The sequence below is a fragment of the Condylura cristata genome, unplaced genomic scaffold (assembly GCF_000260355.1).
Source record: "Condylura cristata isolate star-nosed mole 26May11 unplaced genomic scaffold, ConCri1.0 scaffold00004, whole genome shotgun sequence".
Taxonomy (NCBI): Eukaryota; Metazoa; Chordata; class Mammalia; order Eulipotyphla; family Talpidae; genus Condylura; species Condylura cristata.
Window position 1 is genome coordinate 40,708,011 of NW_004567105.1, and position 17,832 is coordinate 40,725,842.

The 17,832-nt window shown below is 46.3% G+C and overlaps 1 protein-coding gene across 1 annotated transcript in view; it reads left to right on the forward strand.

The window, feature by feature from the left end:
* Positions 1–17,832, forward strand: part of TNS3 (tensin 3) — a 129,274-nt gene that overhangs the window by 64,509 nt on the left and 46,933 nt on the right. The window contains exons 13-15 of the mRNA XM_012720398.1: positions 7,336–7,502; positions 8,554–8,680; positions 8,767–8,850. Coding sequence (XP_012575852.1) covers positions 7,336–7,502; positions 8,554–8,680; positions 8,767–8,850 — 378 coding nt within the window. The remainder of the gene's footprint in view (positions 1–7,335; positions 7,503–8,553; positions 8,681–8,766; positions 8,851–17,832) is intronic.

Consider the following 17,832-nt stretch of genomic DNA (forward strand, 5'->3'; position numbering starts at 1 on the left):
GCCCCTGGAGGTGAGTGGTAGGAGAGCTCTAAAAGATGTTCTTGTCCAGGGCTTGGGCTGACCATGTCCCTCTGTATACCTTCCAGCTGATGTTTTAGGGCCTTGAATAGCAATGCATATACATTTGCAAGTGTGTATTTAGTAACTGGGTCTGTTTACTGTGATTACAGAGCGTTCTCTGTGTTTCCGACTTGGAAAAGAGTATAGAATGAGGAATGCATGTTCATTTCTGGAGACTGAGTGTCATTACTTTCTCTTACTGTATAAAATGCAATTTGAAGTTTCAAAGTTGATGAATCAGTTCTATTTGCTCTAGTGACCCTCACTTCACAAACTGGCAGTCGGGTGCCCATATGTCACCCTGGAAGGGCCCTGGGACATTCCTGAAAGGCTCCTCTGGACTGGCCTGCACCGATGCTTCTTAACCCTCTCAAGCCCAAAGTTATGTTTTTAAAGCATCTGTTTTCTCATTCATCTTTGTTGTTTTGAAGTCAAAGTCAGAGCTAATATAAACTAAACTGTGTATTAAAAAAATATGTAGTACCCTAATGCTGATGATAACGGAAGTAATGAAACTCATTTAAATTTAAGTAATGTGCATTACAAGGCAAAACCTCTCGGGCAAGCCACCTTAGAAAACAGAAATCATCCCCCCAGGTTTGTGGGGTTTTTTTGTGTGTGGAAAAAAATGTACCTGACATAGTATTTACCACTTTCACTTTTTCAATGTGTACAATTCATTGACAAAGTACAACCGTACCGTCACTACTCTCTATCTGTGGAAACTTCTCATAATCCTCAAAGAAAACCCTGTACTCATCAGTAACACTCCTATGCCTCCCTGCTCCCAGCTGATAACTCTTAATTTGCTGTCTCTAGATTTGCCCTTTCATAGAAATGGAATTAGGATAAATGACCTCCTGCCTGGGTTCTTTTACTAAACATAATGTTTCCCCAGGCCCACCTACCTTTAGCACGTGTCAGTGCCTCATTCCTGCTAAAGACCGAGTAGTCCTCCATCGCTAAGATGGCACCTTGTGTTTACCTGAACGTTTGCCTTGTTTCTCGCCCTTGGTATGGGCCGTGAAGAGCGCTGCACTGCTGTGAGCACATGTGGACACGTAGCTGTTAGATGTTTCCAGTCTCTTGGGGTATAGACACAGTTACTGACCTGCTGGGCCACAGGCTTAGCTTTTTGAACTTGATGACGCACCCCTTCTCTCAAAGTATCAAAGTCCACTTTGAAGATCCTCCCGCCTTGGGTGTCCGTGGCTTGTTTCTGGAAGCTGCCTTGGTAGAAAGACGCTGCTGTGCACAGACCCCTACCAGGCGGGGGCACCCTCAGCCAGGGAGGACTGTTCTTGGTCTAATCTATCAGTGATAGAGCCCTTCTCCCTCAGGAGAGAGAGGTAGAGACCACTTCAGTGGACAGGGTATAGGGGTCATGTCCTCTCAGCTTCTGTCTACTGGTCACTGCTGACTTTTTCCTCATAGCCCATTCACCGGTCAGGCCTATGACTGAACTGATCCTAAGGTGGACAGCATTGTGACTGTCCTGAGATGTGTCAGTGACATGGTTGCTTAAGAGATGAAGTGTTTGTGGAGAGGCCAGTCTCTGCTGATGGCTGCTCTGCTGAAGCTTGGCACATCACTCGCACTCAGATAGGGGTTCTGGCAATTTTTGCCCAACTCTTTTTTAAAAAAAATATATAAATATATATATATGCACACACACCCATATGTATGTGTGTACATGTATACATAGAAATGTGTGTGTGTGTGTGTTTATTGCTGTGCAGCCATCCCATGCTGGGTAGGTAAGCTCATTGTCAGTTCTTTTTTTTTTAAAGATTTATTTATTTATTTACACATACAAGAACTGGGGTGTAGGCCAGAGGTGCAGGGCCAGGGTGAGAGGATTCACCAGAGACAGAGTAGGGAGCAGAACAGGATGACTGATGAAGTACACTGCTGAGGGGAGCAGTAGGCCACACAGGAGAAGTCTACTGTGCCATGTGAGTGAGCTCCCTGGCCAGCTGGGGATCGAGCTCGTGCTGCAATGGCTGTGGAGAGCTTGACTAGCACTGTCTTTGACCCCTGTGCCACCAGGGAGGCCCCCTTGTTGTCAATTCTTTCAGATAAAAAGGATGTTGGAGTCCTCAGTATATTTTTTAGAGGCCTTTATTACTGAATCATGGAAGAGACCAGCTGGCAGGGAGACAGCAGCTGAGCCCCCTAGCCGCAGGGTGAAGCTGGAGTCTCGCTGTGCTTCCACTGTCGCACTTTCTCACTTCTTTCTTTCTGGTGTTCTCTCAGGTTCTCCCTCTCAGTCTGTGTTGTCTGTCTTACCTCAGAGTGATGCCTCTACTCATGCCAAAGTTGAGGAAACCTTCTCGGCACAGGTTGCTCTTTACCTAAGTGCACCCCATGCTCTCTGGGCCCAGCTGTTGTAATCATGGGTGCGCGTGCCAGTCACCCATGTTTCTCAGACCCAAGTGCCTACAACTCAGGGGGTATGCAAGGCCTCAGGTGCCTGCCATAGTGTCTAGAGGCCGGAGGGCGGAAATCCGGATTTAAATCGATTTCCCTAAACACACACACACACACACAAAACCTGCAGTGGGAAAGGGCTGTTGAACTAATCTCTATTTCAGTTTGAAAGGGCGGGGAAGCTGCTTAAGTCATTCTGAGAACACTTAAGCTGGAAAGTACTTGGGTTTTTCACTGTTAAGTTATTGCTACTCTTCCATCCTATCTAGAACATACATTTATTTGAATAAGCTGAAGTCAGGCCTGATATGGGTACTATCTTTGATGTTTCTTTTTGAACCTAGGAATGGAAGGGAGTTTCCAGAACCTACTGTGTGCATGCCAGCGTGATGCAGGTCTTCATTCTATATGATCATATAAAGATAAATAGTTCCAGGGCACTGCACTTGCCAGGCGGAGATCGTGTCCTGGGAGGACATGGGTTTCCGTGTCCTAAGCAGGAGATTGCCATCCTGACTGCCCAGTGCTATCACTGGGGAGGGTGACAGATGTGGTTCCCATTCTAGAGGGTCCAGTTGAATCAGCCTGGGTTGCAGCTGGGATGGTAAAATCTTTCTCCATGTGTCTATCTCAGTGTGAACCCAGGGTTGAGAACTGTCGTGGTTCTCAGCTTTGTTTTGTGCTGGAAACTCTGGGAAGATTTCAAAGATGCTTCATTCTGCAAGTTGTGACTTCACATGTCGGGGGAAGCTGAGTGTCGGATTTTAAACATGATTTTAATGTGCTGCCATGATTGAAGACCACTGTTTATATTTGTGTCTCAAACTTGGGTGTGTATCTATCACCTGGAGGGTGACCCTAAGCTCAGTGAGGCAGGAGAGGCCCGACCCACGGTGACCCTCCTGCAGTCCTGTTTGCCAGCCTGCTATAGGATTTGGAGAACAGAAAGGCGTTGATGTGACAGGGATCTGGGCTGTGACTCCTTGCACTGGCCCCAGGGCTAGTCCTGGGTTGACCTCAGCAGGGAAGAATGAATGCCATGACCCTACGTTAAGTTACTAAGGTTTCCTCCTTAAAAAAGAACAAAAAAGCAACCAAAAATTGCCCTAGCAAAGTACAGAGAAAATACAAATTTGTTCTAAGTTGCCAGTGACGGTGTTATTGTACACTCTGTCAGTTTGCATAATGGGGGTTCAGTGTATTAAGGAAAAGGTAAAGATAAAGAGTGGGCAAGGAGCTTTTTTTTTTTTTAAAGCTTTATTTATGCTTACAGAACTGGGGTACAGAGGTGTGGGAGTGGGTGAGCGGATTAACCGAGACAAGGTAGGGAGCAGAACAGGCAGATGTACTGAAATACACTGCTGAAAGGAGCAGTGGGCGGGTCAGGAAAGGTCTGTGTGGGAGCTTCTGCCTTCTGCTTTTTTTTTTTTTAAATACAGTTTACCTATGAGAGATCTGAGAAAGCCACTAACACCTCTGTCATCTCAGTGATGAGTTACTAGCAGTGCCAGCCTCCCCATTCAGGCTGGACTCAGTCCCGGGAGAAACCCTTGATGTGTACCCCATGGTCTTGATCGTGTCCACGTGCCCTCCAGGAGTACTGAGCACTGCGAGTACTCAGCACTGGGCACTGGGAGTACTCAGCACCGCGAGTTTTCCTGTCTTTACCCTCACCCGGGCTGCTCATAGCAGCTGCTGTAACATAACATTCACTGTAGACTGGGTGTGCAGGGCCAAGGCCACCTTTGTCCTGCTCCCAGCTTAGCCACCTGAACTGATCATGTTACCTGAATGACAGAGTGAGCAGACATTACCTGATCCCACCTTCACCATGAATCCAAGCACTCCAGGGCTGACCATGATTGAACTGACACCTGACTGCCCACTGGCCCTCTGCACTCAGGCTCACGTCTGTTCTGTCTTTGTTTTTGGTCCCAGCCACTTTATGAATGAAAAGAAATTGTTGAAACAAGGAGATGGATCTTTGAGAGTGTTATTAAGGGGGACACCTGGGGGTCTCTGCCTCCCTTTATAGCCTGGATAGGTGGGCCTGGGTGTATGGAGTGGTGGAAAAAGGAGACCAGGCTTCTGTAAAGGAGGGGTTGCTAAAGACTGACCCTCTGCTGAGACCGAAGCCACCTATGTGGGAGAAAGATCGGGCTAGTGTAGGGTGTGTGCATCACCACAGATGTACTGGCTCTGTGACCCTAGGTTGTGCTCTGGATCGACTTCTATAGCCTCTGTGACTGTGATGGAGGTGGCTCGCTGGAGCCGTTACTCCTGGCTGGAAAGCAGCGAAAGCCTGTGGTTTGCAGCACCCGGGTAGAGTGGGGAAGAGGAAAGGACAGCCAGGAAGGCAGCAGGAGGCAGCAGGAGGCCTTTGTCTGCAGGAAGTGGGCTGGCTCAGAGGTCAAGGGTCAGGGTTGAGGTCATGGTGCATTTAAATCTGCGCCAGGTCACCCCCCCCCCCAACTAGAGAGACAGGGTCTAAGGAAACCCACTGACACCCTCCACACCCTCTGGGACATTCCACTGTGCTGTGTGTTGGTGTGGTGTCATGTCAACTGAGACAAGACATTGATTATCCAGCCTTGATTATGCACATCCCATCTCCAGAAGGCTTACAGGCAAGGTGACCCTCAGATTTCTTGTTCGTTGTAGCTGCATTTGCCAGTGAAAAAGCAGCTGAGCCCCCAGCTCAGTTTTATGGGGGAGAGAGGTACCTTTGGGGGGCTGTTTCTCTGGGTGTTATGCTCTGCCATCCCACAGCTTGGAGGAAGGCGAGTTCCACTTCTCAGCGAGTCAGGCTCACGGGGCGCTCCTTTCTGCTGTTGACGCCATGGCCTGTCCACCTCTGTGTCCCTTGTCCTGGTGCACTCTGCTTCGCCCAGGTGACAGCACCATGTCCATGCCCAGTCACGGGCATCCTCCTCCCACCCATGTTTGCTCGCTCCCTGGTGGCAGGTGCGTGTGAATGGACAGTTTTGTGGCAGTTGGGGACAGGCAGGATCCCTCCTGAAAGGCAGCACACATCTCATGGAAGGTGGGGAGCCCAAGGCAGGAGAGAGAGGAGCACCCGGGATGGGGGTGTCTCTGCCTCTGTATGTGGTTGTGTTGGTTGTATTGATGGGGCTGTCAGAGCTTTGTTTCATTTCCTCTTCACTTTGGGAGGGTGAGGGACGCAGTGTGCTATTTTACATGCAGTGGAACAGGGGTAATGGATGTGATCTACCACTGGTGAGGGGTACATTGAGACTCCAAATCCCAAACCTGAATGCATTCTCCTTTCTGCACACAGGCTGGATCTGCAGGATGGCTGTTGGGGAAGAAGTGGGGTGTCAAGTGGGGTGTCAGGATGGGGGAAGAGTGCTTGGATGTTACCTCCCACTAAGTATCGGGCTTGGCTCTTGTGCTAGGTTAGCATGACACTGAGCAGACAGTATCCCTTGTGTCATGGAGGGTTGTACCCAAATGGACCTTACCCAGGGGTGGGCCATCCCATCGGGAAGCTGGAGCATCGGGAGGTGTGCTCCTCAAGGCGCCTTGACACCCAGCTGGGTCCTGCTTTGTTGGGTTGCCCGTTGCCCTCCCCTTACTTACAGCTTTCATATTGTGTGTGGCTCCTCGAAGATCCCGTGGGGTGTGGGACAAGTCAGGGGCTGTGGCTGCTGGGTAGTGCTGGCATGGCATATATTTCACTGTCCCTGGACTCACTTGGAGCAGACCCACCCTAAGATGAGCCACAGGCTAAAATTCAAGCCTCACCTGCAAATGCAGCATCATTTTTAGTGTCACAGTTGAGGGACTGCATATATGAGCTCAAATCTAAACCAGAGGGGAAGTCCTGTTAGGTCAAGGTTGAGTTTGTCACTGTAGGAATAGTGGTGTGTAATAAACTACAGCAGTTTTCCTATTCTGTTCAGTCATAAGATTCCCTGGACAGGGGCTAAAATCCAGACAGATTGCAATTTCAAACTCCTCTGCCTTCTCCCTCCGTGAAACAAATCCTACTCTGCTGCCTGGAGAGTGGAGGTGCAATGGTCTGTATCAATAAGAAATCCTGGCCCTGCCTGGTATTGTGATGGGTTGGGACACAGCACTGCAAGCTGGCTGCAGCCACTTCAGAGCCGGTTCGATCCCCAGCCCCAGAGGTGATCCACATGGCGCGGTGACCTCTCCTGACCCACCCGCTGTTCCCCTCAGATTCCCTTTGTCGATCTGCCTGCTGTGCTTCCCACTCTGTCTCATGAAACCTCACCGCCCCTGCACCTCTGGCCTGTACCCCAGTTCTGTATGCATAAATAAATAAATCTTTTTAAAAAGAAGAAGAAATCCCGTGGCACTTGGTGTAAAGGAGCACACGGCTGGTGAATGCTGACTGCTGGCCTTGACTTCCTCCTCAAGTTTCAGCTCTCACATGAGGGAGTCCCTGGGCTTGGAGCCCCGTAGATGGGGTGAGCAGCTCGTGGAGTGTTCTGCTTGACTGGGGTGCATGGGGCCCAGCACCCAGGTCCTGCTCAGCTGCCTTGGACAGATCCATAGGGGTTCTTTCCCAGTGTGATGGCTGCTGGTCGGATGTGCTGTCTGGCCCTAGGCTTGTGATGGTGGGACTGGGCTGGCCGTGGGGAGCTGTGAGCTTCCAGGGAGCCCTGTGAGTCAGAAAGATCCCAGGGTTGCAAGTCTGTTTGCAGTAGTTCCTGTAACTTTCCTGAGTAATCAGTGTGATGGTGTTGAAATAAAAGGGTCTTTGAGAAACTTTAAAATATGAGTGATCTAATGTTTTAATGAAGGGCACACGCATTTCATTGTTCTGAAAATGCCTGCATTTCCTTTGTCTCCTAATAGGCAACATGGGTGATGAGCCTCTGGCAGGGAGACTTCGAAAGCTGAGCCTTGGGCAGTATGACAATTCGGGGGAGCAGCCAGCCTTCTCCAAGTATGGATGGGGGAAGAACACCAGTGTGGACCAGACTCCAAGCCGGCCTTTCCTGTCTCCAACAGATGCCAAAGAGGTACCCGCCAGCCCTGAGAGTTGCCCTGAGCCATATCTCCAGGCCCATTCCCCCCCGATGTGGTGTCTTAAAGTGAATGTGCAAGGGTGATGTCCAGTCTGGTCCCTTAAGTCATGCCCACAGCAGCCCCACCTCCCTCCCGGCTCCCTGCCCATCTTTCAGACACGGTCCTTGAGGCACAGGTGGTGTGGTCTGGGGGCCAGGCGAGGGTCCCAGTCTCCTGAGATAGCTACAGATGTTGCCACCTCTTTTGAGTTATCTGAGCCTGTGCGCAGAATGGGAACCAAGTCGGCATCATGCCGCTGGTGGGTTTCCAGGGTGAGAGATCTCAAGGATCCATGAGTGGACTCTGCTGCCAAGAGCAGACAGACTTGCTGGCAGCCATTTCCGAGGGCCCCACTTCCACCCAGACCTTCGGAGGCCCCTGGGAGGGGAAGCAGGAGGATGGGAGTCAGCTGGGTTGCAGTGGGATCATAGAGCCTCGTCTAGAGGCTTAGTTAGTTAAGGCTTTCAATCAGAATTGAAGATAAGCCAGCATGCTCCAAAACCAGGAACCTTTCAAACCAGGATTTTATTTATTCTGAAGGCATTAAAGTTGATATCCAGAGTACACAAGAAAAAAAATCACATGAAGTTTTAATACATAAACAAAGCTAGTGTTAAATTTGAGGTAACCCCTTCCGGTCTTTATGCTGTATCCATAGGTTTAATTTTCAGTGTATCTATGAATATACAATAGATAAAAATGGTTTTATCTTCTTTTTTCACACATAATGTAATACTCACTTTCCCCACGTAATTAATCTCCCTGCCAATTCTACCTGTTAGCAATGTGCTGTTGTAGTAACAGTGACAATATGAATTTTTCTTGTCCCTTTGCTATTGGGGCTTTTCCTTCTTTTCATGGTTGGGAGAGGTGGGCCTGGTTCTGTGCCTTGGATTCAGAACTTGACCCCCTGCTTCCCACTCAGATGAGGGCAGCTCAGCGGCATGGCCAAAGACCCCTCTGCCTGGAGGTGGCCCTTACCTGGCTTCCTTGTGTCTATTTCAGGTGGTGATCGCCACGTATCCCTCAGACCTTAGTCTCCTTGATGGCAGGATTTTCTCTGCAGTCAAAAGCAGCAGTGAGCCTGTGTCACCCACACCAGTGTTTCCTGTGTCTCCAGAGACACCATATGGTAAGAAAGAAACAAAACTTGCCCAGTACAGATTCATTCCTTCAGGAGAGAACTGGCCACAGAGCCTGACTTTGCCTCTTTTGCAGTGACAGCGCCCTCGCAGTATTCTCTGTTCAGCACACCTGGGACGCCGATGGGCAGTGCCGGTGGTCTGTACAAAGGAGGTCACGGTAAGACCACTGCTCTGCGCGATCACCATTCAACTATGCATCCTCTCATGTAGAAATGTTTCCATGTGTGTCTCACCTCAGCAGCTTCGAGAGAGAGCGTGGGTCTTGGGGAGAGGTGTGGAATGTGCTGTGCAGCCCACAGGGCAGGTGTGGGGGTGGGGGTGGGGGTGGGGGCGGGGTGGGGGTTAGCAGAATGCTGTGGGCTCCGTTGTGTCCTGACAGGCGCTGTTGCAATGTCCCCCGAGACAAACACTTCTGGAAAGGGTCATGGTGCTCTTGGCAACTGAAAACCTCAGTGCTTTGAAAGCCCCAGGCCAGGACTGTGACCCCAGGCAGCTGGAGAGGACCCCTAACTCAGGCTCTGCTTACATTTTAAAGTTGCTCTTCTTTGTCATTGTAGATTCTTTATGCAGGTGTATTTCTACCTTGGTGAAGGCAAGTGAGGATGCACATGTTAGGGAATGGGACATTAGCACTAAATTGTAGTTATCCTGCCTTTTGCTCAAGAGTAGTTGCAGTAATAACAGTTAGCTCCATTTCCCCGCTCTCTCCAGACACAGCCAGATCTGCATGTCAACCCTGGAACGGGGTTTCTGTTATGGTGTCAGGATCATAAACACCTTTCTTTGTACACAGACCATAGCATAGCAGCTGAAGTACTTACTTAGCAGGTATGACTGGAATGCAGGTTAAGTAAAACTGGGCAGTGTTGTTTCATTTCTGTTTGTACATTGTGTACTTTATAGTATATATCCTGTTTATACACTTCATACTATAACAATTGCTTGTTCCAGTGTGGGTTTAATACACAGACGCTAAGTAGGGCCATGTGTTTGTTCTTGTACATTTTAATAATTTAGATGGAAGCTAGAACAGGGACCTGCCTCCATCCCCACAGTGCCCCCTACTCCCTGGCCCACAGCACGTGAAGGCTTATGTGAATGTAGTCAGTGGGTTCCGACTGGCACCCAGCCAGTCGGATTCCTGACTGGGAATCCAGTCAGGTCCCACAGCACCAAGGACAGATTATTTGGAATAACCTGGTGTAGTGAGGAAGGGCGATAAACCAAGACAAAAATGAACAACAAAAACTGTACACTCCCTTGCAGCTTGCTGTAGGCTTTTAGGGTCACTAGGTGGAGCTTAGAAGGAATAAGAAAGGAGGAAAACCGCTCCTGAACTTGGTAACGGTCTGGGATTCACTGATGTACAGGGACTTGCCAACCTGACTGCTGTAGCCGGAGTGTGTGGGCGAGGGCAGATGTGGGCTGGTGAGTGCATATGAGCAGGCTCGAGCTTGGCAGTCGGATCCTCACACCTGGCACGTCCTGGGCTTCAGGGCAGTCAGAGGTACCTTCTGTGTATAAGTACATATTTAGAAGAAGGAGGACTTTGATCGTGAGTATAAAAAGCATACATGTTAAGCCGGAGCTATTCCACCTTATCTGACTCGGAAAACTATGCTCTCAAGGGCTCTGGGACCAATTTCACTGCAGAGTGCATGAGAGTTTTCTCACATTCGAAGCAGATGATTCTCTACCACCACCTGGGTGTCTTGCAATTTAATTTCATGCTGACACTACCTGGAAATAGTGTTGGATTTGAGAGGTGAAGGGCTCCATCCCACAGAACTGCTCTCCACTTCATATGTGAATGTCAAGTCCAGGCTTTTGCCTGTACTTTGAAAATGCCACTTACAGGCCTGGAAATGCCAACAAGCCCTTCCTCAGTTCAGTTAATTTGCCAAAGCTGCTCGTAGAAGTCAGACAAACATTTTCCTTATTAGATCACCAGTTGATTAGAAAAGGCTATACATTAGGACATCAGGCATTGTTCTGGGTTCCTTCTGGAGTTTCCATGGCCTCACTAAGCACTTCACTCCTCAAATCTCCATGAGTCCACCAACCTGGAAGCACTGTGAATTCTGCCCTTTGGGGATTTCTAGGGAGGTTTCACTATATAGGCATGGTTGATTAAATTGTTGAACATTGACCATTGAGCAACTTCCCCTCATCCCTTTCCGTAGGTCTAGTAGGGATGGGATTGATTGGAAGCTTAACCCTCTAGCCCCATGGTTACTTCCACTGGCAATCAGCCCCATCCTTTGAGCTTTCAAAAGGTCACCTAATTAACATAGCAAAAGACAGCTTTGGCTGTCATCTCTTAGGAAATCCCAAAGACTTTAGGAACTGGAAATCGGGACTAAGATCAAATATGTCTTTCTTATCATAAATCACAATGTATATTGCAGCTCTGCAGAGTCAGATGGGATGACCGGGCCCTTGGAGACTCTGAGATGATGAGGTGGCTCATGTTTACAGACTACATATGCCCCATGTTCTTTCTTGTATGATTTCTTTGCTCTTGCACTCACATTACTGACAACTCTTTTTTTTTTTTTTTAAAGATTTATTTATTTTGTGCATACAGAGCTGGGGTACAGGCCAGAGGCTCAGGGGCAGTGAGAGGCTTCACCAGAGACAGAGTGGGGAACAGAACAGGCAGATCGACGAAGTACACTGCTGAGGGGAGCAGCGGGCGGGTCAGGAGAGGTCTGCCACGCCATGTGCCTCTCCTCCAGGGCAGGTGGGAATTGAACTCATGCGGAAGTGGCTTACGCTTCTTAGTGCTGTGCTTTAACTTGCTGCGCCACCAGGGAGGGCCCACTGATAACTCTGACTGTGACCTAGTCACAGATAAGGAAATTGACACAGTCAGTCTTACTGCAAGCTATTTTCTCTTTGTTCAAATGTTAGATTAGACAAGACTGGTTTTTCAACTGGTTGTGGCATAATAGCAATACTGAAAAAGAATGTGGAAGTCTCAGAGGACCTGGGTTTTCGTGCAGTTGTGGAATAAATATGACTTGTAAAGGTAGATGACTCACTGACCCTCTGTTTCCTTACCTGCAAATATAGACAAAAATCCATCATTCACGACTGCACTGTTTGGGGCAGGTATCTAAATCTACATATAAATGAGAGTATTTGCTTTAAATTACTGTTAGGAGAGTGATACCTTCCTGGAAAATGAGGTAGGAATGCTTCTCCCATTGCTTCTGCCCTGAACAAATAAAAATCGTGCACGCTGTGTTTAAAGCAAATGCATGAAGGTGCAGACAGGAAGGCAGACCTGGCCCTAGACCATCGGATCCAGGCACCTGAGGATACCACCTCCTGAGTCATAAAACAAATTCCAACAGATTAAAAGAATTAATATATACAGTGTTTTCCAACCATGAATTAAGCTAGAAATCAGTAACAGAGAGACCAGAAAATCTCTAAATGCCTGGAAATCAAACAACACCCTTGTAAATAAACCATGGATCAAAGAAAAACTGAACTGAATAAAACAGGAAGACACATTTAAGTTTATGGACCAAAACTAAAGCAGTGATGAGCGGGACATTTGTAACAGGAAATGCATGCAGTCAAAAAGGGGAGAAATAAGTTTGAAATGAGTACTTTAAGTCCCTGTCTCTGTATACTAAAGAAGAGCTGTGTAAGCTCTAAGTAGGTATAGGAAGGAAATATTGAAAATATGAGCAGGAATCAATGAAATTGTAAAGACAGAAATAATAGGGAAAATAAATGAAGGAAGGAATTGGTTCTTTGAAAAAATTAAATTTTTCAAACCTATAGCAACACAGACAAAAAAGAGGGAAGACACAAAGACTAATAACAAGAACAAAGGCTATTGTTGAAGACCTTACAGGAGCACAGGGCAGGAAGAACCACCATAAGCACTACACACATAGAAGCATAAATTGACAAGTCACTCGAATAGACAATCTGAATAGCTGTGGTTATTAAGGAAATTGAATTAGTCATTTACAAACTCCCAACAAGTAATCACCAGGTTTAGATGTTTTCACTGAGGATCCTCATAAATGCTTAAAGTAGAATTAACTCCAGTTCTATACAGTATCTTCCAGAAAACTGAAGAGAAGGGAATACATCTCAATTTGATATTTAAAGTTGTATATCTCTGATAACAAAAGCAAACAAAGACAAGATAGTATGATTGTTTACATAGGAAATGGCAAAGAATCTATAAAATACTCCCATAATAAATAAGTGAATTCAGCAAGGTTGTTGAATCTAAAATATAAGATACCCACATAAAAAGTTTATTGTACTTGTATATACTAGCAATGAACATGTAGGAACCTTAGTTTAAAAAGGTACTTTTTATAATAGGTTTAACAATGAAATACTTAAGAGTATCAAAACATGTACAGGACTTGGTATGCTGAAAACTATACAATGTTGTTGAATAAAATCAAACATAGTAGATGTTCATAGGCTTAAAAATTCAACCAAGTAAAGCTGTCATTCCCTCCCAAATTGATATGGACTCCCAAATAACAGAGATCCCATCACAATCCCTCCAAGATAGCTAGAGAAAAGTAATTCAACTAAGGCAAAGGTAACTATAATAGAGTGATTTTGAAAATGAATAAAATGAGAGGAAGGATTTCACCTAATTTGCAGACTTACTATCCAGCTTTAGTAATCACTACTGTGGCTTTGGTGAAAGGATAAACACAGAGACCAATGGAATAGAATAGAGTGCCCAGATCCATTGTGACCGACCAACCTTTAAAGTCGCAAAAGTAAGTCAGTTAAAGACCTTTCAACAACAACAAAATGGACATCAACCAAAGTGTTCACTTTATATTTACAAACTTAAATGTAAAGCTGTAAAACCTACAGGAAAAAAAAAAGTAGAAAACCTTTGAAATTCATACTAGGCAAGAATTCTTAGATTAGCACCAAAAACAAAATTAATAAATTAACTTCATTGATATGGACAACTTCTGTTATAGAAAGGGCCCTAAGAGAATAAAACAAACGACAGACTGGGTGAAAATATTTGTATTCTGAAGGCTCAGTAATAAAGAAGCAGACAATCCAATTAGAAAACGGGCAAAAGGCATGAAGAGCCATTTCATGAAAGAAGACACAGATGGCAAATAAAGGCATTCAAAGGTGTTTGGCATCGCTGGCCATTAGGAGATGCACATTTAAACCACATTAATATATAACTACATACCCATCAGAAAGAGTAAAATAAAACAAGTAAATGCTAAATGCTGCTGAGGATACAGAGAAATTAGAACTCTCGTTCATTGAGAGTTAAAAATGTAACATGATATAGCTTCTCTGGGAAACAATTTGGCTGTTTCTTTAAAAACTAATAACCATACATGACTCAGAAAGTATATACTCCTGTGTTTTTATCCAAGAAAAATAGACTTATGGTCATACAAGAAGCTCTACACACATTCACAGCAGTTTTATTTCTAATAACCCCACCCTACTCAGCAGGTGGATGGTTAAACTAGGTCTTTTCAACACCAAGGAGTTCTGCTCAAAAATGAAAAAGAGTAACTATTGATACTTGCAACAACATGATGAATCTTGAGCACAAGTCATTCCCTCCGGTTTACATAGCCTGGCTCCCTTTAAATAACATTCTTTTAAGTGGAAAAATCATTGAAATGAGCACATGTTAGTGTCATCTAGGATTAGGAGGGAATGAGTGGAAGGGAAGTGGGTAGAGAGACACAGAGCTGTGTGAGGGATCCTCTGTGAGATGGAATGCTCTGTGTCTGGATTGTCGTGTCAGTATCCTGCTATAGCTCTGTAAGTTGTTACCTTAGGGAGAAACTGAAAGGCATCTTCAGGAGATCTCTGCAATTCCTTGCAACCCCATGTGACTCAGTAGTGATGTTACAGTTAAAAGTTTAACTTCAGGGCACTCCCTGAAGTTGGTGGTGCAGCGGGTTAAAGCACAACACTAAGAAGCTAAAGCCACTGCAGTATGAGTTCGATCCCCAGCCTTGGAGGTGACCCACATGGTGCAGCAAATCTCTCCTGACCCGCCCACTGCTCCCCTCAGCAGTGTGCTTTGTTGATCTGCCTGCTCTGTCTCTGGTGAATCCTCTCGCCACCCTTGCACCTCTGGCCTGTACCCCAGTTCTGTATGCACAAATAAATCTTTAAAAAAAAAAAGTTTAACTTCAGTCCTACAGGGAGAAATGATGTGAGTATAGTTAGAGAAATATTGACTATGAGTTGACAGTAGTTGAATCTGAGTGAAGTCTACATGGAGTTGGTCATACTGTTCCGCCTCCTTTCATACTTGTTTGGAAGTTTTTTTTTTTTTTTTTTTTTTTTAAGATTTATTTATTTATACATACAGAACTGGGGTACTGGCCAGAGACTCAAGGGCGGTGAGAGGCTTCACCAGAGACAGAGTGGGGAGCAGAACTGACAGATTGACAAAGTATACTGCTTAGGGGAGCAGTGGGCAGGTCAGGAGAGATCTGCCACGCCATGTGGACACCTCCGGGGCAGGCGGGAATCGAACTCATGTGGAAGTGGCTTTAGCTTGTCAGTGCTGTGCTTTAACCTGCTGAGCCACCAGGGAGGGCCTTGTTTGGAAATTCTATAATGAATTCTTAAAACACAAAATATAGGAAAACTTGGTTTTGAATAACTTGGTGCAATTCACATGTATATATTGAGCTTGCACTCACTGAGTGCTGTTGTTAAAGGACAGGGAGAGGTGGACCCCAGAACCCCCAAACCTGCCTGCTCTAAATAGTTTCTGCCATTTGCCAAATCAAGACAAAACATCTAAGACCTTTAATGGAAAGGAACTTTAATACAATCAGTGTCCAATACAGTAAAGTCAAAGAATATACTTCTTCAATCAAACATCCAAAGTTACCCATCCCCTCATGGGTAAAAGTTCACCCAAAAGGGATTGACCCAAAGCCCAACACAAAACTGAAGCACCTTCTGGTGGGGACCCATAGAAAAGGGTCAGAAATAGCCAGATGAGGAAGGGAGGTAGAGGGCAAAATCAAAATCAAGATAAACACTTCCATAGTTAATCTCTCCACGGGTCTCTCACTCACATCTGTTTCATTCAGTCCAGGATCAAGAAATAAGAGCCTCTTCTTCATATGACTCTGCTCCATGTGGCTCCCTCAGGTCTCCTTCCGGCTTTCCATCCTGCTTCCTTCCTCCTCAGCCTCCTCTCAAGATTCTTCTCTTCCCTGCTCAGCTGCTTCCTCCTCTGGGTGGGGCAGGGAACCTGGAACCTCCCCTTTTCCTGGGGACCATCTGGTACGCTGTGATGAGTGAGGGCATGATGGTGTCAGGTGAGGCATGGGGAAGCGTCAGCTCTTCTCTGCAGCCATAGAAGGCGGTGGTGTGGCATCTGTGAGCGAGGCAGTGTCATAAGAAGGCTTGGGATGGAGTGGTGCCTGCTCAACCCACATCTCCAGTTTTGCACATTGCTCTGCCTGCTTATGCGGAACAGTGTGGGAGCCTGGGATGGGGTTGGGGAGATAGAGAAGGAGAATAGGTTGGAACAAAATGGTTTTAGAAGAGGTGGAAAAAGGAGAGTACAGTTGTGGGAGGTAAAATGGATTTGGGACATGATAACTGACTCTGATTTTGCTGCTATTTTTATCAGCTCCATTATGTTTTAGTTTTTGGCTTTTTTAAGTTGCTGTACATTTATACTATATAGCATTCTTGGGTATATCGTTTCATGTAGAACTTAGCTTGTATCAGGTTATTTCCCATACAACCCATGAGTTAGCTGTCAAAGGGTCTAGTTAAAGGTAGTAAATTTTATTTGGTACTATTGCAATAGGGGTGAACTCAGTTCTCAGTGCAGTTCCAGAAAACTGGAAATTTACAGCTGAGATACAGAATGGCAGGGTTGGTGGGTGGAGAATGACTAAGAGGAGAAGGCCAGGCCAATGTGGTCCTTGCTGGCGACAAGGACAGCTAGAGCAATTTGACATTGTGGGAGGGATGAGGAACTTGATCAGGTACCCTTGCTAGTAGCGGGTCTTACAAGGATGGACACAGAATGTCCATGTCAACATGTCATGGGGGGGTCCCTCTCTGGTGGTGCAATGGGTTAAGATGCAGCACTGCAAGCTAGCCACAGCCGCTTCAGTGCAAGTTCTGTCCCCAGCCCCTGAGGTGACTCACATGGTGCAGCAGACCACTCCCGTCTTGCCTGCCTCTTCCCTCAGCAGTGTACTTGATAGATCTGCCTGTTCTGCTCCCCATTCTGTCATTGGTGAATCTTCTCATCACTCTTGCACCTCTGGGCTGTACCCCAGTTCTGTATGCATAAATAAATAAATCTTAAAAAAAAAGAAAGATGTCATGGGAAGGGGATGGGGAGCCTCATTTAAGTTTGGTTAACCAGGGAGATTGGCAACAGGACAGGCCCACCTTATCTGGTCTTACCTAAAAATGTCACTGTGGCGCACCTTACCAAAGCATGTGGTACTTGCTGTGACACTGAAAGTTCTTTGGGAACTAAGATATCCTGCCCACCCCAGCCACAGGCCCCTTGCATCCATTCCTGACCAGAAATAAGTCTCTTTCCAGTAAACATGCAGAGCTTTTTTTTTGACAGGCAGGCCAGAAGTGTTTTCAGATTTATTACCAGATGGGTGAATTTGAGCAGCCTTTTGGAATATTGTGAACAAATGCCAAGTTTGAGGCTTGCTAGGGCTTGTGGGGACCTGGGAACCAGTGACTAAGGCTTGAGGAGTTGGGGGGCCTATTGACATCACATGGATTGTTTGACATTTGTGATGGGAGGAATATTTACAGAACATTGTTTGGCAAATTCTACACATCGGCTCCTCCCCTTGTCCCAAATTTCTCTACCACAACCGGTAGCAATTCTCCCCCTTTTTTCTGTCAGTCTGGTGTTTAGCTAATATGTTATGAAGAACAGTTTAAAGTGACGAAGTGAAGCTTTCTGCACTTCAGCATCCAAATAATGTGGAAAGGCTTTCCAGGGACTAACAGTTGGAGTGACATGTCCTAAAATGGCCCAGGGTGGTGTCTAGGGGCACCTCTCAATGACAGTGTCTTCTCCTGTCAAGTTGTGGGTACACACACATCTTAGCTCCAAAGTTCTTAGTTCCCAAAG